We start from the raw sequence: 26,156 nt of genomic DNA, 5'->3' as shown, positions 1-26,156 counted from the left end.
AAGGCCAATCTTATAGCGCCTGGCACTGGAAGAATCCCAACGCATGTATTGACAATACAGTGGCTACACTGATGAGATAATTTCTCACTATATATCGTGCAAACTTATGAACGGGCTTGAAATGTGCCCAGTCTACCTCAAATTACACTGGAAGGTAGTGTATCCCAAACATTTGAGCAACAGGTAAAGCTAGCTACTAAGCAGTAGCAACACGTGTGGTGTTTGCCACTAACAGGATGCTGCCTTAAAGCCAAAAGGACGTCCTGCCGATCACACAAATGAGTAATATATGAATTTCAATGCCAGCGTGATGCTAGGTATATAGGACATAAGTTCCAAAGACTGGTGGATCGTATCAAACAACATGTCCTTTCTGCTGTTCGCAATGGTCAAAGTACAGACTGTTCTCAAAAAAAACTCAAAACACAGTTTAGTTTAGTTTAGAGATATGGCACTGAAACAGGCCCTTCGGCCCACCCAGTCTATGCTGACCATCAACCACCCATTTATACTAATCCTACCCTAATTCCATATTCCTACCACATCCCCACCTGTCCCTATATTCCCCTACCACCTACCTATACTAGGGGCAATTTATAATGGCCAATTAACCTATCAATCTGCGTGGGTTTTCTCCGGGTGCTCCGGTTTCCTCCCACAAGCCAAAAGACTTGCAGGTTGATAGGTAAATTGGCCATTTTAAATTGTCACTCGTATAGGTAGGTGGTAGGGAAATATAGGGACAGGTGGGGATGTTTGGTAGGAATATGGGATTAGTATAAATGGGTGGTTGATGTTCGGCACAGACTCGGTGGGCCGAAGGGCCTGTTTCAGTGCTGTATCTCTAATCTAAAAAAAAAAGTCTTTGGCATGTGGGAGGAAACCGGAGCACCCGGAGGAAACCCACGCAGACACAGGGAGAACTTGCAAACTCCACACAGGCAGTACCCAGAATTGAACCCGGGTCGCTGGAGCTGTGAGGCTGCGGTGCTAACCACTGTGCCACTGTGCCGCCCATAGCAATTTGCTGTTGGAATCTCCTCGTTGTCTACTCTTTCAGTCTTGCAGGAGTTGCATTATGACTTTAATGGTATTGGTTTAAGTAACCTTGGCATAGCTACTGGCTTATTCTGTGTATTTTTTTTTTTTAGAGAGACAGCACTGAAACAGGCCCTTCGGCCCACCGAGTCTGTGCCAACCATCAACCACCCATTTATACTAACCCTACACTAATTCTATATTCCTACCAGTGTCCAGCATTAGATGTGATTCCACGTTTGGACAACATTTGCCAAATGATCCTCAGTGTGCTAAGAATTACCGTGACAACCAATGTAAGATTGTCAGACGGGCTCGCGGTGTGGCGCATTTGCGCGTACTGGAAGCCACAGAGATTAATACACAGGGCCCTGTTCTTTGCAGACAGAAAGAACATGTACACACATTGCGCCTGTTTCAGCTGAACAAAATAGGTGACAGCCATTCGCTGGTTCATTCCACAGGGCAATGCCTTGACTGATCAGAGTCAAGCTGCCTGGTTTAAATTTGAAACAAAGCTTGGCAGTTAACTGTCAGCCACCATAAACTGGGGCATTCTCCATGGCAGCGCCTCTACCAATCAGAGTTCACTTGCCAACCAATCAGCACTCTTTTCTCATACAGTATAAATTTGTTGTTTTTCCTTACATTGGTTATTTTTGCGGATTGTCCTGATGAGTGCAAGGCGAAAAGTTTTGACAACACATCTCTATTTTCAGCAAGACTCCATTATAATTGGATCATGTGACCACCAGGATGGTCGAAGGTGAATTAGAAGGGCCTTGGTCTGTCTTCATCCAGCAATTCCTGTTTGGTACTGCATGGGAGTGTCGGCTTAGCTGATGGGCTCTAGTCCTAGAGTGGCATTGAATAAGCAGTGAGGTCGGAGTGGAACAGATGGCTGTGGTGAAGCCAGTAATGGATTTCCTCCTGTACTGATCTGTCTGTGAAATCTGACAGTAATGCAGGCAGCACTGACCTTAATCTGTGACTGCATCAAACTTGTTTGTCAGTGCAACTCGGCAAGATTGTTTGATAAAGTATGAAATAAGCTTCATGCATATTTCCTGCCAAGGCTTGTTAGTCTATGCAAAGAGGCTGGCCCTTATTCTCATGCAGCGTTCCCTTCAGAATCTGATGGTAACATAGAGTAGGAATCACACACAACACGTACAATAACAATATGCTTTACTATTGAGATTTTAATGTAGAATAACATCTCTGGGGCGGAGGGGGTTGGGGGGGGCGTGTGGTGGTGGTGATGGGTGGGCTGCTCCTCTCCCCTGCCTTGAGGCCATTCTATCTCTCCCTCTTACCCCTCCTCTCCCTCTTTCTCCATTTCTCCCCCTTTCTCTCTATCTTTGTCTCTCTGTCTCTTCCCCATATCTCTCCATCTTTCTCCATCTCTCTCTCTCTGTCTTTTTCTCTCTGTCTCTCTTTCAAACAAAGACACTCTCTGCCTCTGTCTCTCCCTCATCTCTCCCCCTCTCTTTTTCTCTCTCTCTTTATCTCCCCCTTCCCCTCCCTCTCTTTGGCTGCTGATATTTCTGCTCATTTCCTGAGGGATTTCGCTAGATCCTGTATTGTATTGTGCCCAGCCTTTGTTTAAGAGAATTAGAGAGCGCTGACTGGTGTTGTATTTGAAAGTTGCTCACGGCATCGTTTTACATCTGTTTAAACCCTTAAACCCTTACTTTAGAAAAGCATAGTTTCATATTAGTTGTGTTTGTAAATAGCCTTTGATGTCCCTTGTCAGTCTGTCTCTGTCTCTCTGTTTGTCTCTGTCCGTCTGTCCCTGTCTCTGTTTGTCTCTGTCTCTCTGTCTGTCTCTGTCTCTCTGTTTGTCTCTGTCTCTCTGTCTCTCTGTCTCTCTGTTTGTCCCTGTCTCTCTGTTTGTCCCTGTCTCTCTGTCTTTCCCTGTCTCTCTGTCTTTCCCTGTCTCTCTGTCTGTCCCTGTCTCTCTGTCTGTCTCTGTCTCTCTGTTTGTCTCTGTCTCTCTGTTTGTCTCTGTCTCTCTGTCTGTCTCTGTCTCTCTGTCTGTCTCTGTCTCTCTGTCTGTCTCTGTCTCTCTGTCTCTCTGTCTGTCTCTGTCTCTCTGTTTGTTCCTGTGTCTCTGTCTGTCTCTGTCTCTCTGTTTGTCCCTGTCTCTCTGTTTGTTCCTGTGTCTCTGTCTGTCTCTGTCTCTCTGTCTGTCCCTGTCTCTCTGTCTGTCCCTGTCTCTCTGTTTGTCCCTGTCTCTCTGTTTGTTCCTGTGTCTCTGTCTGTCTCTGTCTCTCTGTCTGTCCCTGTCTCTCTGTCTGTCCCTGTCTCTCTGTCTGTCCCTGTCTCTCTGTTTGTCCCTGTGTCTCTATTTGTTCCTGTGTCTCTGTCTGTCTCTGTCTCTCTGTCTGTCTCTGTCTCTCTGTCTGTCTCTGTCTCTCTGTTTGTTCCTGTGGCTCTGTCTCTCTCTGTCTCTCTGTCTGTCTCTGTCTCTCTGTTTGTCCCTGTCTCTCTGTTTGTCCCTGTGTCTCTATTTGTTCCTGTGTCTCTGTCTGTCTCTGTCTCTCTGTCTGTCTCTGTCTCTCTGTCTGTCTCTGTCTCTCTGTTTGTTCCTGTGGCTCTGTCTCTCTCTGTCTCTCTGTCTGTCTCTGTCTCTCTGTTTGTCCCTGTCTCTCTGTTTGTCCCTGTGTCTCTATTTGTTCCTGTGTCTCTGTCTGTCTCTGTCTCTCTGTCTGTCTCTGTCTCTCTGTTTGTCTCTGTCTCTCTGTTTGTTCCTGTCTCTCTGTCTCTCTGTTTGTTCCTGTCTCTCTGTCTGTCTCTCTGTTTGTCTCTGTCTCTCTCTCTCTCTGTTTGTCTCTGTCTCTCTCTGTTTGTTCCTGTCTCTCTGTCTGTCTCTGTCTCTCTGTCTGTCTCTGTCTCTCTGTTTGTTCCTGTCTCTCTGTCTGTCTCTGTCTCTCTGTCTTTCTCTGTCTCTCTGTTTGTTCCTGTCTCTCTGTCTGTCCCTGTCTCTCTGTCTGTCCCTGTCTCTCTGTCTCTCTGTTTGTCTCTGTCTCTCTGTCTCTGCCTCTCTGTTTGTCTCTCTCTCTCTCTGTTTGTCTCTGTCTCTCTGTCTGTCCCTGTCTCTCTGTCTGTCTCTGTCTCTCTGTCTGTCTCTCTGTTTGTTCCTGTCTCTCTGTCTGTCTCTGTCTCTCTGTTTGTCTCTGTCTCTCTGTCTCTGTCTCTCTCTGTTTGTTTCTGTCTCTCTCTGTTTGTCTCTGTCTCTCTGTTTGTCTCTGTGTCTCTGTCTCTCTGTTTGTTCCTGTCTCTCTGTCTGTCTCTGTCTCTTTGTCTGTCTGTGTCTCTCTGTTTGTCTCTGTCTCTCTGTCTCTGTCTCTCTCTGTTTGTCTCTGTCTCTGTCTCTCTGTTTCTCTCTGTCAAACAGAGCAACACACTGTCTGTTTGTGTACCTCTCTCTGTCTGTGTCTTGGTCTCTCTCTCTCTCTCTCTCTCTCTGTCTCTGTCCCTCTCTCTCCATCTCAGTATTCCTGGTTTTAAGAAACTTTTCCAACCTGAAAGAAGGGAAAAACACAATTTCCATTTCCAGAATGAGAGAGTGTGGCAACAGGATTCACAGTCCATGCTTGATCCCAGGAGTCTATTTTGTGTCCAATCCCCAGCCTGTGCTTGATCCCAGTCCCAGGAAGTTCAGCCGTGCAGAGGGATGTGGTAGCCAGAGTCTGACTTTGCTCACTGATCCTGGACCCCAGATGCAGCTGCTGGGAAGTCACTCTGTGAACCTCAGTCACCACCCCGCCACAGCCTGTCTCTGGTTTCAGCACAAAACCTCTTGGCCAACAGGAGCTGCAGGATCTGTCAGCATTGCTGATTCACCTAGGCAGCAGATACTGTCATTGACAGACACTGCCTCCCGGTCTGGCAATGCCTCCAATTTAAAGTTCCCATCTTGATTTTCAGATCCCTCCATGGCCTCACCCTCCCTATCTCTGTAACTTCCTCCAGCCCCACAAACCTCCGAGATATCTACGCTCCTCTAGTTCTGGATTCTTGAGCATTCCCAATTTTAATCGCTCCCTCATTGGTGGCCTTGCCTTTAGCTGCCTGGGCCCTAAGCTCTGGAATTCTGTCCCTAAACTTCTCCGCCTCTCTTTCACTTATTTTAAGATGCTCTTTAAAACCAACCTCTTTAACCAAGCTTTTGGTCACCTGTCTGAATATTCCTTATGTGCCTCGGTGACAAATTTTGTTCCATTACACTCCTGTGAAGCACCTTGGGGCATTTTACTATGTTTAAGGGTGCTATAAATGCAAGTTGGTGCTTATGTTAATGTTGAATAAACTGTTCCAGCCACCAAGCCACAACTGGCTTATTTAGTTTCTGAAGAAAAGCTCCTGTGAAGCATCTTGGGGCATTTTACTATGTTGTAGGCACTACATAAAGGCAAGTTGATGTTGATGATGTTGTTATCCCCTCCCCCTTTGAATCACTCAGCAATTGGGAAGGCTCAGTGCGTTGAAAGATCTGATGGTTTTTTTGAACCTGGAGGTGGAATTGAAAAGGCTGTTTGGCAGGTCAGGGATTCTCTGTTTTCCGAAGGCTGAGTATTGGTTTGTGTTCAGATTGAGAGTCAAGTCATCTTGTGCCTTTTTAAAATCGAAGTGTTCGGAAATGTTGCGACGTCTTCAAACCCCCTGTTGTTAGTTTGTCATGATTCTGGAGCTGAGGTTAGTGTATGTGATGCTGCTAATTCAGTGGAATGAGAATTCCTTCCCTTCCTGCTGCTTTTCATTTTGGTTAGTGCTCCCAATTATATTGCTCTTTCCCATTATATTAAAACTATCCGATACTTAAGCAGTGCAAAAGCATATTAATCAATAGCATTTATACATCATCTTTAGTGTCGCAAAAACGTCGCAAGGTGCTTTTTCAAATTGTAACAGGCAATAATCAACACTAAGCCACAGAAAGAGGCTTGACCAACACCTCAGTCAAAGGGGTGGAGTTTAAGGAGTGTTTGGCACTGAGAGACAGAGAGGTTTAGGGAGGGAATTTCAGAGCTTAGGACCTAGGCAGCTGAAGGCACGGCCACCAATGGTGTAGCGATGGGAGTGGGGATGAAGAGCAGTCATTGTGGAATTGCATGGCTGATATTTAGCGAAAGGATTCAGTGTAAGATTCTTCCTGTTTGAATGTGCACAGTTCTGGGTAACATGCTGCTCAGGAAGGAGAGGCTTATCACATGAGTTCTTGCTTTCCTGCTTGTAACACAGGAAGTTCGAGACTAGTCTGTGGTGCACAGGCTGTGTCTCTGTGGTCTCTGCAGAGATAAGTGGCTGCTGATTGGCTTGTTAGCAGAAGCGAAGCCCATGGGATAAAAGGGGCAGAAGCAGCATGGATACAGAATTGGCTAAGGGATAGGAAACTGAATTTGGTGAATGGCTATTTTTTGGACTGCAGGGAGGTATACAGTGGAGCTCCCCAAGTTTCAGTACTAGGAATACTGCTGTTTTTGATAAATATTAATGACTTGGGGGTATTGGGCACAATTTCAAAATCTGTAGTAAACAGTGAGGAAGATAGTGATCGACTTCAAGAGGATATAGACAGGCTGGTGGAATGGGGGGTGAACAAGTGGCAGATGAAATTTAGTACAGAAAAGATGGAGTGATTCATTTTGGTCGGAAGACTGAGGAGAGAAAGTACATGTGAAATGTTACAATATTAAAGGTGCGGGGGGTGGGGGGTGGGGCAAGAACAGAGAGAACTGGGGGTGTTGGTGCACAAATCTTTGAAGGTGGCAGGACAGGTTAATAAATCATCTGGGATCCTGCTCTTTATAAAGAGGTATAGAGTACAAAAGCCAGGAAGTTATGTTAAACCTATTTAAAACACCAGTTCAACCCTAGCTGGATTACTGTGTCTAATTGTGGGAACCACATTTTAGGGAGGACATGAAGGCTTTGGAGTGGGTTTGGAAGAGATTTATTAGAAAGGTTCCTGGGATGAGAGATTATAGTTGTGCGGAGAGACTGGAGAAGCTGGGATTGTTCTCCTTAGCGGAGAGAAGGCGAAGAGGAGATTTGCCAGACAGGTTTAGTGGAGTAAATGAAGAAAAATTGTTTCCAGTGGCCGAAGGGTCAATAACCAGTGGGCACATATTTAAGATGATTGACAAAAGAATCGGTGGGGAGATGAGGAAAAACTTCTTTATGCAATAAGTGGTTAGTGCTTGGGATACATGACTTGATAGGATGGTGGATACAGATTCAATAGCAGCTTTCAAAAGGGAATTGGATGAATACTTGAAGGAGAACAAAAATTGTAGGACATGGGGGTGTGGGGGGCGTGGGGAAAGGGAGGGGAAGTAGACTAGCTGGATTGCTCTTCAAAAGAGCCAGTACAGACTTGATGGGCCAAATGGCCTTCTCTGTGCTATTCTATGATTCCAAAGTGCAAACTCAGCAGGGAGTGTAGTATTTGCAGCCTGCACAGTCTGGGAATGCAGAACCATTGAATTATCCATCACAGCTTGGTGTGTTCAAACTCTATCTCCAAACCCATCAGCTCCCAGCCTGTGCGGTCTGCCCAGGCCCCCTAAAGCAATCAATATTTGCATTTCTATCTGGTTTTAAATTTTGTGGCCTGCAGATTTGGGGAGCTTTGTTTCCAACATTGCATCATGATTGGAGGGAAATTTCTAAATCCATCCGTACTGTAACTTGGGGTGAGAGAGAGAGAGGGAGAAACCTACAGAGAGACACAGACAGAGAGAAAGAGTGAAAGAATTCGGAGCCAGAGCTCTGATCTCCACTCGCTGGAACTGTCCAGATTAGGATTCAGACCCCACACCTCCTGGCTCGGGCGGAAATGTTACCAGTAATCCATTTTGTCACTGGACTAATAGCCCTGAGAACTGAAGTTCAAATCCCACCATGGGCAGTTTGAGAATTTAAGTTCAGTTTTAAAAATCTGAAAATAAAAAGTGGTCTCGGTAACAGTGACCAAGAAGCTGTTGGAATGTCATAAAAACCCAGCTGGGTCAGTGCTGCCCTTTAGGGAAGGAAACCTGCCAAGCTTACCCGGTCTGACCTATATGTGACTCAGTGGCCGAGCAAGTGAATATTCAACTAGGGGGCCCACTGTCATCATCGCAAGGCAACAGATACGAGTTTACCAGTAACACCCACATCCTGAGACCAGATAAAAGGAATGCTTTATGGTAGCAGAGGTACATGGTAAAGAGCTTCCTGTACAGAGCACTGTCTCTGTGGTTTATACCCTTGTATTTGACACAAGCAACCAGTTAGTGGAGGAAGTTGCTAAATTGCAGAAGGTGAGTGTAAAGTACAGATGGTAGATACCTTTCTGAGAACACAAGAACTGCTCACAGTTGAACGCACAAGTTGAATATCCAAACGCATGTTAATTTTTTTGAATGGTTGTTGGGATGAGTGATGACCCTGTGGCTGCAGTAATTGCAAACTCCCAGAAGACCCTTGTGTAGCAACCATTTCTGCACCGGAGTGGATATCAAGACATTAAGAGCAAACCATAGAGTGGGGGCTTGACTGGGTGTGGGTGGCATATTCTGCTCTCTGAACTTGGGTTTCTTTTTAAACTTATCATTCCTGCTGCCTGACCACAGATTTATTGAACTCAATCTCATTGGAGCACTTGATTTGACGCCTGCTGGATTTGCCCATCTTTCCACAAGACTGGCAGGTCCTGCAGTGACCTCGAAAGCGTTTCTGTGTAGATTGTTAGGACTGTGGCAGAAATAAGCCAAAAGACTTGCAGGTTGATAGGTAAATTGGCCATTATAAATTGTCACTAGTATAGGTAGGTGGTAGGGAAATATAGGGACAGGTGGGGATGTTTGGTAGGAATGTAGGATTAGTATAAATGGGTGGTTGATGTTCGGCACAGACTCGGTGGGCCGAAGGGCCTGTTTCAGTGCTGTATCTCTAATCTAATCTAACACACTGTCAATTGAGTCGCGTCATTCCACAGGTTGCAGCATATTATTCAAGTTTTCCACCAAATCGGAAAAACAGCCAAATTAAACACTCTAGTAACCCCCAGAATAAAACAGACCAAACCAGAAATAAAAACAAGAAATGCTGGAACCACTCAGCAGGTCTGGCAGCATCTGTGGAAAGAGAAGCAGAGTTAACGTTTCGGGTCAGTGACCCTTCTTCGGAACCAAACCAGATATCTTTACACAACAACAAATTAACTATTAATTAAAACTAAATCTTAAACATAAACCTATGTCTAAAGACTTTATAACTTCTTATTTTAACCTAACTTCCCCATTCACACACACACACACACACTCAGAAATAACAGTATTTTTAAAAATTAATTGTTTCTTAAGAATAAATAAGTAAACAAGTCTTTGTGGATTACGTTCCTGATTGATGAGGTATTCTAATGTGGAAATAATCAAAGGCTATTCGAAGTCTTCACTTAGATTTAATGAAGCAGTCTGTTTTTGATAGGCATTCAAACTCTTCGGCTGCAGCAGGCATCAACAGTTCCTTCAGCAATACAGACAGTGCAGTGCTCCCTCAGTACTGACCCACGAACAGTGCAGTGCTCCCTCAGTACTGACCCACGAACAGTGCCGCACTCCCTCAGTACTGACCCTCCAACGGTGCAGAGCTCCCTCAGCACTGTCTCTCCGACAGTGCAGCATGCCCTCAGTACTGACCCTTCAACAGTGCAGTGCTGCCTCAGTACTGACCCTCAGACAGTGCAGCGCTCCCTCAGTGCTGACCCCCTGACCCTCTGACAAGGCAGCACTCCCTAGGTATTGCACTGGAAGTATCAGCCTGGGCTATGTGCTCCAATCTCTGGAGTGGGGCTAAAACCCACATCATTGTCAATCTTTATCCTCAGTCACCCAGGATCTGAAGCTTCTACAGTTGGGTTTTGTGGTTTGGGGGAGGCAGGACTAAGGACATGCTGTTGAAACTCTGCAGTTCTGCTGGTGTTTGGGTTAGGGAGTTGGAAAAGCAGCGTCCGTTTACATTGTGTTAATTTACCATTCATGGACTGTTTTGGAAAGTCTCTGCTGACTGCATTGCAGTATATGGATAGTGGCACAGTAGTGTTAGAGGTTGGTGCTAAATCTGTGAGCGTGAAGCGGGGAATAGGGGGTTGGAGAGAAATAACTGAAACAAATTTAACAGGTTTTGCTTGTTTCTGAAATCTTGCTTCAGAATGTTCTGGGCAAGAATCTACTTTTGTTTTAGTGTTTGTGCCCGAGAACAGTTGTGTAATAAGTAATATCTGTAAACGTACAGAATATCTCTTCCAGTTTATTTTATTACAGCTGATTAGGGCTTTGGTGTGGTTTTCAATATGTTAATGCTTTGGATTAAATACAGAATAGTAAACGGAAACAGGTGCAGTTATATAGTCCTGCATCTACCAGTTCTAAATTCAGCGTTACCCGATTCTGCCAAGAATTCTGTTTGTGTGTTTTGTTTTATTGTAAAATACTTGTTGATTTTTTTTGTACTGATGCTCAAGGGCAAAAGCATTTTCTGAGTTTTGGTTTTGTTGAGGGTTCTTCCTCAAAAATGGAGCCCACATTGCTGTCTGTATCTTAACTCGCACCAAGTCCCGTTCCCCTCCTCACCTCTGTGCTCGCTGACCTACATTGGCTCCCGGTCAAGCAACGCTTTGATTTTACAATTCTCACCCTGGTTTTCAAATTCCTCCATGGCCTCACCCCTCACTATCTCTGTAATCTCCTCCAGCCCCACAACCCTCTGAGATATCTGCATCTCTCCAGTTCTGGCCTCTTAAGCCTTCCCGGGGAGGGAGATAAGCTGGAGGGGTGGGGGAGGGGACAGGGATTTAGAGAGGGAGCAGGGGTGGGGGAAGTGAAAGGGTTGGGACAGGGGACAGTGAAGAGTAGGGGAGGGGGGCAGGGAGTGAGGGAGGGAGCAGAGGTGGGGAAGGAGAGGGAGTCGGGGTGGGGGAGTGCAGGTGTCAGAGGCTGGGGCGTGGGAGAGGAGGAAGATGGGGCAGGAAGTTGCTGCAGGGGGTGGGGGTTTGGGAGCAGAAGGAGTTGGGGTGGGGAGGTGCTTTGAGCCCGGGGGAAGGGGGAGCTGCAGTGCAGTGAACTTGTTGCCTTATCTCTGCTACTCGAGTACACGGATGGATGATGTGGTGATATCCTGAGATTCGGAGCAAGAGCTTGAATTCAAATCACACCTGACAAAATCCGTAGGATGCATTAACACAATGTCAGACTGACTCAGTGGGTCGTCCTGTCACATCTGAGTCGGAAGGCTGTGGGATTTTTTTTTTGTTAAGACTTGTTCTCAGGATGTGACACATGCTGGTAAGGCAATGGTCACCACCCATCTCGAGTGGTCCTGATGCTAATGGGAGGCAACCATGTAATGTGCGTCTGGAGTCACATGTAAATGTGGCACGTTGTATAAAATGTTTGATTGTGTCCTGAATAAAGCGTAGCTACTCGACCCAGACCCAACGACGTGTGTCGGGTTCGGTTTGGGTCGGGTCGGGACAGTCTTCCGGGTCCAGCATTCTGGCTCGGGTCGGGTCGGGCTGGACTGGACGTGGACGGAGCTGCCTTGCTCTTGGAAGTAATCTTCAAATGAACATTCAGGCCGTCAAGGCAGGAACCGTGCAGTCCGGACTCTGCACACTGCAGTAAAACCTGGAGACCCGACCAAACCCAACTACATTTGTGGCAACGGGTGCAGGTGCTCTCCCCCACCGCCCCCCTGACCACTCTCTCCTCCTCCCCCCCGCCCCCTCTCTCCTCCCCCTCCCCCTGACCACTCTCTCCTCCTCCCCCCCGCCCGCTCTCTCCACCCCGCCCCCCGACCACTCTCTCCTCCTCCCCCCCGCCCCCTCTCTCCTCCCCCTCCCCCTCCCCCTGACCACTCTCTCCTCCTCCCCCCTGCCCGCTCTCTCCACCCCGCCCCCCTGACCACTCTCTCCTCCTCCCCCCGCCCCCTCTCTCCTCCTCCCCCCCCGCCCGCTCTCTCCACCCTGCCCCCCTGACCACTCTCTCCTCCTCCCCCCCGCCCCCCTCTCCTCCCCCTCCCCCGACCACTCTCCTCCTCCTCCCCCCCCGCCCGCTCTCTCCACCCCGCCCCCCTGACCGCTCTCTCCTCCTCCCCCCCGCCCGCTCTCTCCTCCTCCCCCCCCGCCCGCTCTCTCCTCCTTCCCCCCCCGCCCGCTCTCTCCTCCTTCCCCCCCCGCCCGCTCTCTCCTCCTTCCCCCCCCAGCCCGCTCTCTCCTCCTTCCCCCCCCCCCCCCGCCCGCTCTCTCCTCCTTCCCCCCCCCCCGCCCGCTCTCTCCTCCTTCCCCCCCCCCCGGCCCGCTCTCTCCTCCTTCTCCCCCCGCCCGCTCTCTCCTCCTTCCCCCCCCGCCCGCTCTCTCCTCCTTCCCCCCCCGCCCGCTCTCTCCTCCTTCCCCCCCCGCCCGCTCTCTCCTCCTTCCCCCCCCGCCCGCTCTCTCCTCCTTCCCCCCCCCGCCCGCTCTCTCCTCCTTCCCCCCCCGCCCGCTCTCTCCTCCTTCCCCCCCCCGCCCGCTCTCTCCTCCTTCCCCCCCCGCCCGCTCTCTCCTCCTTCCCCCCCCGCCCGCTCTCTCCTCCTTCCCCCCCCGCCCGCTCTCTCCTCCTTCCCCCCCCGCCCGCTCTCTCCTCCTTCCCCCCCCGCCCGCTCTCTCCTCCTTCCCCCCCCCCCCGCTCTCTCCTCCTTCCCCCCCCGCCCGCTCTCTCCTCCTCCCCCCCCGCCCGCTCTCTCCTCCTCCCCCCCCGCCCGCACTCTCCACCTCCCCCCCCGCCCCCTCTCTCCTCCTCCCCCCCCGCCCCCTCTCTCCTCCTCCCCCCCCCGCCCCCTCTCTCCTCCTCCCCCCCCGCCCCCTCTCTCCTCCTCCCCCCCCGCCCCCTCTCTCCTCCTCCCCCCCCGCCCGCTCTCTCCTCCTCCCCCCCCCGCCCGCTCTCTCCTCCTCCTCCCCCCGCCCGCTCTCTCCACCTCGCCCCCCTGACCACTCTCTCCTCCTCCCCCCCGCCCGCTCTCTCCACCCCGCCCCCCTGACCACTCTCTCCTCCTCCCCCCGCCCCCTCTCTCCTCCTCCCCCCCCCTGCCCGCTCTCTCCACCTCCCCCCCCGCTCTCTCCTCCTCCCCCCCCCGCTCTCTCCTCCTCCCCCCCCCGCTCTCTCCTCCTCCCCCCCGCTCTCTCCTCCTCCCCCCCCGCTCTCTCCTCCCCCCCCGCTCTCTCCTCCCCCCCGCTCTCTCCTCCTCCCCCCCCCGCTCTCTCCTCCTCCCCCCCCGCTCTCTCCTCCTCCCCCCCCGCTCTCTCCTCCTCCCCCCCCGCTCTCTCCTCCTCCCCCCCCCGCTCTCTCCTCCTCCCCCCCCCGCTCTCTCCTCCTCCCCCCCGCTCTCTCCTCCTCCCCCCCCGCTCTCTCCTCCTCCCCCCCGCTCTCTCCTCCTCCCCCCCCGCTCTCTCCTCCTCCCCCCCGCTCTCTCCTCCTCCCCCCCCGCTCTCTCCTCCTCCCCCCCCGCTCTCTCCTCCTCCCCCCCGCTCTCTCCTCCTCCCCCCCCGCTCTCTCCTCCTCCCCCCCCCGCTCTCTCCTCCTCCCCCCCCGCTCTCTCCTCCTCCCCCCCCGCTCTCTCCTCCTCCCCCCCCGCTCTCTCCTCCTCCCCCCCCGCTCTCTCCTCCTCCCCCCCCCGCTCTCGCCTCCTCCCCCACCGCTCTCGCCTCCTCCCCCCCCCCGCTCTCTCCTCCTCCCACCTCCGCTCTCTCCTCCTCCCACCTCCGCTCTCTCCTCCTCCCACCTCCGCTCTCTCCTCCTCCCCCCCTGCTCTCTCCTCCTCCCCCCCCCGCTCTCTCCTCCTCCCCCCCCCGCTCTCTCCTCCTCCCCCCCCGCTCTCTCCTCCTCCCCCCCCGCTCTCTCCTCCTCCCCCCCCCGCTCTCTCCTCCTCCCCCCCCCGCTCTCTCCTCCTCCCCCCCCGCTCTCTCCTCCTCCCCCCCCCGCTCTCTCCTCCTCCCCCCCCCGCTCTCTCCTCCTCCCCCCCCCGCTCTCTCCTCCTCCCCCCCCCGCTCTCTCCTCCTCCCGCTCTCTCCCCCTCCCGCTCTCCCCCCCACCCCCCGGGTCCCGCCCCCCGCCCACACTCTTCCCCCCCGGCCCTGCCCATACTCTTCCCCCGCCCATACTCTTCCCCCGCCCACACTCTCCAGCCACCCGCTCCCCCTTCCGCCGCCAGCCAATCTCTGTGGCCATGTGTTGACGTTGCCTTGCTGTGATTATTTGAGCAGCGCCATCTTTAGTCCTGGCAGCTGCCTGAACGTCGCTGACTGTGACGTTTTAGTGGAACAGGCTACATTTGTGCATGTGCCAGTGCAGCGCCACCTAGTAGTTACGTTGTCATCAAATGCAGCCTCGAATCATAGTCATACAGCACAGAAGGAGTCCATTCGGCCCATCGTGCCTGTGCTAGATCTATTCAGTAAATGCCACATCCCTGCTCTTCCCCACAGCCCTGTAATTTTTTTTCTTTCAAATATTTGTGCAGTTCCCTTTTGAAAGTTACTATTGAATCTGCTTCCACCGCCCTTTCAGGCAGCGCATTCCAGATCATAACTTTCAGAGTTAATAAATTCATGGGTCTGATTTTACTTGTGTGGCACAACAGACATAAAATCCTCTGTAATGACAGTTTAAGGCAGAGTTTCCAAGCTGTTCCTGTCCTTTAGTTCCTCTTTCATCGATAAGCAGGAAGTTAATGTCTACCATTGACCATTATTTCCTTCCTTGGGGGAGGAACTGTGTAGTGGGAGTATGTTGATCAAAGTATTCTTGAAAATTGTACGCTTACCAGATACCTATGACAATTGTAAAGAAAATACAGAAAGAAATATATTAAATAAAAAGCTGGTCTCTAACAGTGGCCATGCAGCTGTTGGATGGTCTTAAAAACCTGTCTAGGTCACTAATGTCCTTTAGGGAAGAAAATGTGCCGTCCTTACCCAGTCTGGGCCTATGTGTGACTCCAGAGTCACACCAACATAATGACTCTCAGCTGCCCTCTGAAATGACCTAGCAAGTCACTCCATTGTATTAAAAAAAGACACTAAAAATCATGGTGAGCCTTCCAGAAGGCAGCACACCACCACATCTGGGCAGTGACACATGCACCCCGAAAATAAATGACATAAAACTTCTACCCTTTATCTTTCTCAGCTATGGTGAAATAGTACCCTAGTTTTTTTGATCTTTGTTGTAACTAAGTCTGAATTGTCTACTGGACAGTGTAATATCTGCCCTGGTAACTGCATCATCAGCTGCACCACACTGTCATTGCAGAGGCACCGGAACTATTCTGCTCTGAAAGTTGAGTTTTATAAAGAGGAGGCGGTGTATTTGCAGGTTATTTAAAGGAGTTGCATTGTGCTTGTGAGAAGGGAGATGTTGTTTTAGTATAAAGAGTTCTGCACAATCAGTTGGAGGTTTGTGAAAAATGTTGTCTAAAAGTTGAGTAATTCTGTGCACTTGCAGATGCCTACCTTTGCCAGTGTCAGCTGTGACTCTGTGGGTCGCACTCTCACCTTTGAGTCATAAGGTTCTGGTTTCATGTCCCATTACAGAGCCTGAGCACAAGAATCCAGGTTGACACTTCTGCGCAGTACTGAGACAGTGCTGCACTGTTGGAGATGCCTGCCGTCTTTCGGATGGGATGGTAAACTGAGGACCCATCTGTCTGCTCGGGTAGATGTAAAAGATCCCATGACACTATTTTGAGGAAGAGTGGGGAGTTCTCCCCAGTGTCCTGGCCACTACTTATCCCTCAATCAACATCACAAAAACAGATTATCTGGTCATCATCACATTGCTGTTTGTGGGATCTTGCTGTGTCTAAATTGGCTGCTGCATTCCGTACATTGCAACAGTGACTACACTTCAAAAGTACTTCATTGACTGTAAAACACTTTGAGACGTCTGGTGATTGCGAAAAGCACTATATAAATGCAAGTTGTTTTTTTTTAAACCAGTTTGGTTTTCTACCAGTTAATTGCTCAACAGAAACCAGTTTTGACCATCAATGAGTATGAAAGAAAGATGAACGAACTTGCATTGTGTAGAGTCTTTCACGACTGCAGGGCATCCTAAAGCACTTTACAGCGAATGAAATTCTTTTGAAGTGCCGACATTGTTGTCATGTAGGAAACACATCAGTCAATTTGAACACAGAAAGCTCCCTCAAATAGCAATGTGACATGAAAAACAAAAAATGCCAGAAATACTCAGCTGGTCTGGCAGCATCTGTGGAGAGAGAAACAGAGTTAACGTTTCAGGTTGATGACCTTTCGACAGATTCTGATGAAGTGTCAGCCTAGATTATGTGCTAAAGTCTCTAAAGTGGGACTTGAACCCAGAACCTCCTGTATCAGAGGAAGTGCACTCCGCACTGAGTCACAGCATGTGCACACATTGGCGATAAACAATTCACTTGCATTCCAGAACTGGGTACTGATTACTGGGTACTCTGGAATCTGAACAAGCTAGTACTGTGGAAATGAGCAGGTGTCCTGCCTTTGACTCCCATTCAAGAGCAGAATACATGCCAATATGTGTCGCCAGTAGGAACTAGTGTTATTGACCAGCGCTTCACTGAGTTTGAGATTAGAAATTGTGGATGTGTAGTAGGAATGTTAAATTCAGATCTCTCCCACAAGATTAGACAAGTTCAACATTATAGTTTCCTCTTTTCTTAATTCTCACCACTTCCCCACCAAAAAAAACGCTGTTAGAACCTTTGAACCATCGAGGTTACAGCTTTCTTTCATGCTTTATCGTTCTATGACTGTAGGGGAGGCTATTCAGCCCATCATGTCTATTCTGGTCCTTTGCTGGAGCAATTCAGAGTTAAATTCCTAGAATATAACTCGGCTGTTTCTACCGAGCACCTTCTTCACACAGCCTGCACTGGTTCCCAGGGCAGCTGGGCAATAAATGCTGGCCTTGCCAGCCATACCCTCCTCCCTGGAGCAAATTTCAAACAAAAATTGGTGCAGATCCTACAGTTTCTAATTAGCTAACACACAGTTGTTTTGCTGCAGGAAGGCACATGTTAACTTGGGGTTGTGCTAATTTTTAGGGCGAATGTGACACTTTGTGAGAGAATATAAGATACCCTTTTATCACTAAGACTGCCTATTACCATCTCTGGAACATCGCCCAACTCCATCCCTGTCTCAGCTCATCTGCTGCTGAAACTTCATGCATGGACTTTGTTACCTCTAGACTTGACAATTCCAACACACTCCTGGCTGGTCTCCCACATTCTACCCTCCAGCAACGTGCAGTCATCTAAAACTCTGCTGCCCATGTGCTAACTCGCACCCAGTCCCATTCACCCATCACTCCTCTGCTCGTTGACCCGGTCAAGCAACGCCTTGATTTTAAAATTCTCATCCTTGTTTTCAATTCCCTCCATGGTCTCTCTCCCCCCCCCTCCCCCCCCCACCCCCTCTCTGTATCTCTGTCGTCTCCTCCAACCCTCTGGGATCTCTGAGCTCCTCCAATTCTGGCCTCTCGAGCATCCCCGATTCCCATCGCTCCACCATTGGCGGCCGTGCCTTCAGCTGCCTGGGGCCCCAAGCTCAGGAATTACCTCCCTAAACCTCTCCACCTCTCTCCTCCTCCAGATACTTCTGCAAACACACCTCTTTGACTAAGCTTTTGGTCACATGCCCTAATATCTCCTTATGTGTCTCAACATTCTATTTTATTTGAAATTGCTCCTGTGAAGCGCCTTGGAATGTTTTACTGCATTAGAGGTGCTATATAAATACAGGTTGTTGTTGTTTATTGTGTTCTGCTTAAATGATGAGATGGAAAACTACATTTGCCAACTTCAGCCCTTTTTTTTGTTTTAAAACAGAGCGAGGAAGGACATGCTCATCTTTCTCATCCCATCACAGTAACTCTGCCGCTTCGCTGAGCAGCTCCCAAGCACCTGCCTCAAAAGGATCCAGATCTCTGCGAAGGCAGTCAAAAAACCTGGTAATGTATCACCTTTAAAAGCTGGTTTGAAAGGAAACCCTGAGGCACAGTGAACAATTTTTAATTTCCTTTTGAGAAATGAAGCTCCTTTTGTTGACATTCTTCTAGCGATCGTTAAATATATTCAAATTATTCATAGAATCTGCAGCACAAAAACAGGACGTCCACCGCAACTGGTCTACACTCCACGAGTCTCCTCCCATCCCTACTTCACCTCACCTTATTCTATTCCTTTCTTCCTCATGTGTTTATCCAGCCTCCCCTTTCTTCTTCTTTGGCCTCCTTATCTCGAGAGACAATGGATAAGCGCCTGGAGGTGGTCAGTGGTTTGTGAAGCAGTTCTTTAATACATCTATACTATTCACCTCAACCACTCCCTGTGGTAACGAGTTCTACATTCTCACCACTCTCTGGGTAAAGAAGTTTCTCCTGAATTCCCTATTGGATTTATTAGTGACTATTTTATATTTATGACCCTTAGTTTTAGACTCCCTCACGAGGGGAAACATTCTCTTTATGCCTACCCTATCGAACACTGAAATATTTTAAAATACAGACATATACATCCACACAAGCACACACAGTATATATTGATGTCAGCATCCTTCTAACCAGCTGTTTCAATAGGAAATCAATAGTAAATAATCTTATTCTAGTTTCACGCGATTGTATTATGAAAATCTCTATATGCATACTGCTTCTCCTTTGTATTTCTTACCAGTCTGGGGGCTGGTAATGGGTTTAATGATTCTCTTGCAATGTCCAAACCAAATGTTTTCTTTGAATGGCTGCAAATCTTTACCTATCCCTGGGAAACAGGTTGCCAGACTTCCTGGACTTGGAGTAACTGACACTGAGCAAATGCCACAGCCTGTGCTTGCTTGACAGCTGCCTAACTCCTTGAAATTTGCAGACAACTGAATAACACTTGCTGCTTTGGTGTCGAGTTAAGTTAGGGACAGGATTCTGGTTGAAGCTGGATTTTAACACTCTGCATATCACAGAATCATAGAACCATACAGCACAGCAGGAAGCTATTCGGGCCATCATGTCTTTGCTGGTCCTTTGAAACGATTATCCTATCATTCGCAGCAATTTCTCCATAGCCCTGTAACTTAATCTTTGTCAAGTACAGGGTCAATTACCTTTTAAAAGTTTTGATGGAATCTGATTCCATCATCCTTCTAGGTGGTGCATCCTAGCTCTTAACCTGCTAGGTCAAGACATTTCTCTTCATTTCCTCATATACTGTGACTGGATTTAAAGGGACAGCCTCCGAGCCAAAATTACACAAAAAGAACATGAATTTTCATACAGCAAATATATAAGCTCATACAATTATATTTCTATAATTGGTGAGTGGGGCTAACAAGAGCCAGCACTGACTTGATGGGCCAAATGGCCTCCTTTAGTGCTGTAAGATGCCATGATATTGATTTTAATGGTGCAACCTCATTAATTCAAGTGCTTTTAAATACGCAGTCTGAACTTTCAAGTCCTAGATAATGTGGTACAGCAAAAATATTGATTTTCTTTTTACTATTTATGTTCATACAAATGAGGAGCAGGAGTAGGCCATTCATATACAACCTTCTGTGTGAAGAAAACTCTCCTCATCTCAGTCCTAAATGATCGGCCCCTTATCCTTAGACTATACCCCCATGCTTTAGATTCTCCAGCCAGGGATAACAATCTCTCAGTGTTGACCCTGTCAATACCCTTCAGAATCATGTATGTTTCAATGAGATCACCTCTCATTCTTCTAAACTCCAGAGAGTATAGACCCAATTTACTCAGCCTCTCATCACAGTACAATGCTCTCATCCCAGAGACTAATATAGTGAACTTTCACAGTACCTCCATCTGCATCTCCAAGGCAAATATATCCTTCCTTAAATGTTAGGTGTCATGATCTTATTGAATGGCAGAACAGGCTCAAGGAGCTGAATGGCCTCCTCCTGTTCATGTGTTCCTATTTCCTAAACTCAGAGTACTTCAGTGAAATATTTGTGGTTGGTTAACGCTCAAGTGTCTTTCTGTTTGGTTTAGGAGATGACTGAGAATGGGAGCTATCAGCTGGTAGTGAAAGCCAAGTTTAATTTCAAACAGAACAATGAGGATGAACTTTCCTTTTCAAAAGGCGACATTCTTTACGTCATGCGAGTTGAAGATGGAGGATGGTGGGAAGGGTCACTTAAAGGAAGGTCAGGCTGGTTCCCCAGCAACTACGTGCGAGAGATAAAACCAAGTGGTGAGTTGAGCATGTCTCTGCAAAACTTGCTCTTCACTCTGGCCGTTTAGGAGGCTCTAAGTTCTTTAAATTGCTTTCAGTTCAGTGTGTCCCTTGCGTGAACGTTCGGCGCAGGGATTGAAAATTTGCTTACATTTATTTCACCAAATGGAATAGATTTATTATTTAATGCAGCAACTACCTGGTTGCATCCAGAAAAGGATGAACAAGTGTAAATTGTTCTTGAAAATATTGTTTTACGATTGGCAGATGTGTTTCCAGCCATCTAGTTGTTCTCTCTGAATCTCCTTTCAAATCCTCTCCACCTCCTCTAAACCCTCCACTTCTCTCTTGCTTAATTCTGCCACCTGTCCCCCTGCTTTATCTACTCCATCTTGCCCCCACTCACATCCTCTGTAAACCCCCCTGACTCTACACTTCCCTCTCTTTTAAAAGCCCCCAGAACTATCTCTTTGACTGTATTTTTTTGGATCATTCCTCCAAACGTCTGTGTTCCTGGTCATCATCCATTAACTTTGTCTTTATCTGTGAAGTGCCTTGTATGTTTCACTTGCGTTCAAAGTGCTGGAAATGTGCAGCAGTGTTCGAGTTTAGACATGTTATTCAACAGTTGGTCCAAATTTCATGACTTGTGTAAAATAAACAAGTTTCAGCAAAACACAAGGTTTAATTTCATCACATGTTATAAAATTTCCGCGAGTAATTTTCAAATGGTGTGGGAGTCTCATGGTTTTGTCGCTGGATTCTTGATCCAGAAAATGAGTTCAAATCCCACCTGAGTCTGAGAATTTGAATTCAATTTGAAAACAAAATCTGAAAATAAAAAGCTAGCCTCAGTAAAAGTGACCATGAAACCCATGTAAAAACCCAACTGTTGCATTAATGTCCTTTAGGGAAGGAAACCTGTCGTCCTTACCCAGTCGGGGCCTACATGAGTTGTTAGCTGTTGTTTACTTTGCTGGCTGTTGTGAAATTAGATCATCTTGGAAATCGGAAACAATATAATTTACAGAAATTTATTCTCCTGATCCTTCTGTGCCCTTCAGGCCTGACATTCCCATCGCACTCCTTTCCCTTTTCCTGACATTCCCATCTCACTCCTTCCCCCGTCCCTGACATTCCCAACTCACCTCTTCCCATTTTTCTGACATTCCCAGCTCACACTTTCCCCTTTTCCTGTCATTCCCATCTCACTCCTCCCCCCCCTGTCGCTGACATTCCCATTTCACCAGCTGGAAGCACATCTGTCTGTACAAACGGGCATCATATTTTTGATACACTTTTGACACTCAGAATGTGACATTTAAAACAGAGAGCCAGGCATTTCCAGCTGCTCTTTCCCACCCAGGGTATGGAGGCTCAGAGGACCAAAAATCACTGAAAAGTACCCTGTTTTGGATTTGAAACGTCTTCCTCAACTAAAGCACAATTGTTTAACGATGCCATTTTGGATTGGTAACTAGGAGATGAAACATATGCTTTTGCCGAATCCCTGTTGATTTTTGGAGCACGATTCTGCTGCCAACTGTGTTTAACTCTGCAGAATATTGACACACGGAGTGTGACATAAGGAGAGGAGGCAGCGAGTATTAGACACAAACAGCATTCATTTCCTTAAGAAAAACTAGTTAAAACAGTTATTGGAATATACTAACTGTGACAGTAAAGGCAGTGTATTTACAGTTCTCTGGTAAGTGTGTGACGCCCCTTTGCCAAGTTGCTACTCACTGCATCATGGTGTCCATAAGCTTTCACATTGAGAGCTGCAAGTTGTTGGCCATCAGTTGGAAGCTAATGGCTCTGTAATAGACTGTGCATAACATTCATCATCTTTCATTATCCACATAGCTTACGAGAGTGCCGTTGGTCACACAGGGGTAATCTGTGGGGCAGCTTGCATTGGGGATATCTGTACATTGCCTTGAGCAAACATGCTTCGTCCTGTATGGAGTGTCAGCTTGGCTCATTGTTTTTCTCTGAATCAGGGGGTCATGGGTTTGAGCCCCATTCCTGGATTTGAGCGTGGCCCTTGGATGTCTCTGTACTTGTCCAGTGCAGTGAGAGGATAAAAGAGCAAGCATTCATTTGTTGATGGTGTCCCACTGTGTAATTTCAGGGCCAGTGAGAGAAAGAGAAAAAAACATTTTGTTCAAATTGTTCAGGCAAAAAGGAGGTAAATCAGCAATGTTTTAGTGATGATATGCCCTGACTCTTTTAAATGTCCCCTCTAATGGTGGCAGGAAACTTGAAAAAAAACACAAAGTATTGACAATCCTGTTTTATGCATGAGACAGAAAAAACCTTCAGTCCAAATTGATGAGTTTAATTTTTATCTAACTGCTGGACTATTACCCATAATCTCCAACCTTTCCTACAAAATATCTTGTCCTTCATTGAGCACGTTGGAGAGATGGTGGCAAAGTGGTAATGTCACTGAACTAGTAACTCAGAGATCTGGCCGAATACCCTAGGGACATGGAAACAAATCCCACCATGGCAGCAGATGGAACTTAAACTCAATTAATTAATACATTCAATTAATTAATAAAAATGTGGAATTGAAAGCTTAGTGGTGCCATGCAATTATCATCAATTGTCATAAAAATACACCTGGTTCATTAATGCCCTGTGGAGAAGGAAATCTGCCAGCCTTACCTGGTCTGGCCTACATGTGACTCCAGACCCACTGCAATGTGGTTGACTCTTAACTGCCCTCTGAAATGGCCGAGCAAGCCTCTCAGTTGTCAAGGGAAATTAGGGATGGGCAACAAAAGCTGGTCTTGCCAGCAATGCCCACATCACAGGAAAGAATAAAAAAAACAAGAGATGACGTGGCCTCATGCATCGATTCCAGTGCAACGCTGTGTTGCTGCATTCTCCTGGAGAACACTGTCTGATAGCGGGTGGTGCTGCATTTCTTTCTTTATTATTTATTTATTTAGAGATACAGCACTGAAACAGGCCCTTCAGCCCACCGAGTCTGTGCCGACCAACAACCACCCATTTATACTAATCCTATATTAACCTCATATTCCTTACCACGTCCCCACCATTCTCCTACCACCGACCTACACTAGGGGCAATTTACAATGGTCAATTTACCTATCAAACTGCAAGTCTTCGGATGTGGGAGGAAACCGGAGCACTCGGCGGAAACCCACGCAGACACAGGGAGAACTTGCAAACTCCGCACAGGCAGTACCCAGAATTGAACCCGGGTCGCTGGAGCTGTGAATTGAACCTGTGCCTCCTGGAGAACACTGTCTGATACAGGGTGTTGCTGCATTCTCCTGGAGAGCACTGTCTGATGTGGGGTGGTGCTGCATTCTCCTGGAGAACACTGTCCGATGTGGGGTTTTGCTGCATTCTCCTGGAGAGCACTGTCTGATACAGGGTGTTGCTGCATTCTCCTGGAGAACACTGTCTGATACAGGGTGTTGCTGCATTCTCCTGCAGAACACTGTCTGATACAGGGTGTTGCTGCATTCTCCTGGAGAACACTGTCTGAGACAGGGTGTTGCTGCATTCTCCTGCAGAACACTGTCTGATACAGGGTGTTGCTGCATTCTCCTGGAGAACACTGTCTGATACAGGGTGTTGCTGCATTCTCCTGCAGAACACTGTCTGATACAGGGTGTTGCTGCATTCTCCTGGAGAACACTGTCTGATACAGGGTGTTGCTGCATTCTCCTGCAGAACACTGTCTGATACAGGGTGTTGCTGCATTCTCCTGGAGAACACTGTCTGATGTGGGGTTTTCCTGCATTCTCCTGGAGAACACTGTCTGTTACCGGGTGTTGCTGCATTCTGTTGGAAATCACTGTCTGATACAGGGTGTTGCTGCATGCTGTTGGAAATCACTGTCTGATACAGGGTGTTGCTGCATTCTCCTGGAGAACACTGTCTGATACGGGGTGTTGCTGCATTCTCCTGGAGAACTCTGTCTGATACAGGGTGTTGCTGCATTCTCCTGCAGAACACTGTCTGATACAGGGTGTTGCTGCATTCTCCTGCAGAACACTGTCTGATACAGGGTGTTGCTGCATTCTCCTGGTGAACACTGTCTGATGTGGGGTTTTCCTGCATTCTCCTGGAGAACACTGTCTGATACAGGGTGTTGCTGCATTCTCCTGGAGAACACTGTCTGATGTGGGGTTTTGCCGCATTCTCCTGGAGAACACTGTCTGATACAGGGTGTTGCTGCATTCTCCTGGAGAGCACTGTCTGATGTGGGGTTTTCCTGCATTCTCCTGGAGAACACTGTCTGATACAGGGTGTTGCTGCATTCTCCAGGAGAACACTGTCTGACACAGCGTGCTGCTGCATTCTCCTGGAGAACACTGTCTGATACAGGGTGTTGCTGCATTCTCCTGGAGAACACTGTCTGATACAGGGTGTTGCTGCATTCTCCTTGAGAGTACTGTCTGATACAGCGTGTTGCTGCATTCTCCTGGAGAACACTGTCTGACGTGGGGTGTTGCTGCAATCTCCTGGAGAACACTGTCTGATGTGGGATGTTGCTGCATTCTCCTGGTGAACACTGTCTGATACAGGGTGTTGCTGCATTCTCCTGGAGAACACTGACTGATACAGGGTGTTGCTGCATTCTCTTGGAAATCACTGTCTGATACAGGGTGTTGCTGCATTCTCCTGGAGAACATTGTCTGACGTGGGGTGTTGCTGCATTCTCCTGGAGAACACTGTCTGATACAGGGTGTTGCTGCATTCTCCTGGAGAACACTGTATGATACAGGATGTTGCTGCATTCTGCTGGAGAACACTGTCTGATACGGGGTGGTGCTGCATTCTCCTGGTGAACACTGTCTGATGTGGGGTGTTGCTGCATTCTGCTGGAGAACACTGTCTGATACGGGGTGGTGCTGCATTCTCCTGGAGAACACTGTCTGATACGGGGTGTTGCTGCATTCTCCTGGAGAACACTGTCTGATACAAGGTGTTGCTGCATTCTCCTGGAGAACACTGTCTGATATGGGGTGGTGCTGCATTCTCCTGGTGAACACTGTCTGATACAGGGTGTTGCTGCATTCTGCTGGAGAACACTGTCTGATACGGGGTGGTGCTGCATTCTCCTGGAGAACACTGTCTGATACGGGGTGTTGCTGCATTCTCCTGGAGAACACTGTCTGATACGGGGTGGTGCTGCATTCTCCTGGAGAACACTGTCTGATACGGGGTGTTGCTGCATTCTCCTGGAGAACACTGTCTGATACGGGGTGTTGCTGCATTCTGCTGGAGAACACTGTCTGATACGGGGTGGTGCTGCATTCTCCTGGAGAACACTGTCTGATACAGGGTGTTGCTGCATTCTCCTGGAGAACACTGTCTGATACAAGGTGTTGCTGCATTCTCCTGGAGAACACTGTCTGATACGGGGTGTTGCTGCATTCTCCTGAAGAACACTGTCTGATACAGGGTGTTGCTGCACTCTCCTGGTGAACACTGTCTGATGTGGGGTGTTGCTGCATTCTCCTGGTGAACACTGTCTGATACAGGGTGTTGCTGCGTTCTCCTGGTGAACACTGTCTGATGTGGGGTTTTGCTGCATTCTGCTGGAGAACACTGTCTGATACGGGGTGTGCTGCATTCTCCTGGAGAACACTGTCTGATACGGGGTGTTGCTGCATTCTCCTGCTGAACACTGTCTGATGTGGGGTGTTGCTGCATTCTGCTGGAGAACACTGTCTGATACCAGTAGGTGCTGCATTCTCCTGGAGAACACTGTCTGATACCGGGTGTTGCTGCATTCTCCTGGTGAACACTGTCTGATACAGGGTGTTGCTGCATTCTCCTGGAGAACACTGTCTGATACA

The 26,156-nt window shown here is 48.3% G+C and overlaps 1 protein-coding gene across 5 annotated transcripts in view; it reads left to right on the top strand.

Annotated features, from left to right (window-relative positions):
• Positions 1-26,156, top strand: part of LOC137377470 (rho guanine nucleotide exchange factor 6-like) — a 272,593-nt gene that overhangs the window by 77,701 nt on the left and 168,736 nt on the right. For 4 of the 5 annotated variants that reach the window (XM_068047087.1, XM_068047084.1, XM_068047085.1 and 1 more), the window contains 2 exons: positions 17,953-18,074; positions 20,124-20,325. In XM_068047087.1, coding sequence (XP_067903188.1) covers positions 17,953-18,074; positions 20,124-20,325 — 324 coding nt within the window. Of the gene's footprint in view, positions 1-5,499; positions 5,587-17,952; positions 18,075-20,123; positions 20,326-26,156 lie in introns of those variants that run through there. The other variant, XM_068047088.1, reaches the window with a different exon arrangement.

The sequence above is a fragment of the Heterodontus francisci genome, chromosome 15 (assembly GCF_036365525.1).
Source record: "Heterodontus francisci isolate sHetFra1 chromosome 15, sHetFra1.hap1, whole genome shotgun sequence".
Classification (NCBI taxonomy): domain Eukaryota; kingdom Metazoa; phylum Chordata; class Chondrichthyes; order Heterodontiformes; family Heterodontidae; genus Heterodontus; species Heterodontus francisci.
Note: the sequence above shows the minus strand (reverse complement) of the source record. Positions and strands in the feature narration are given on the sequence as shown.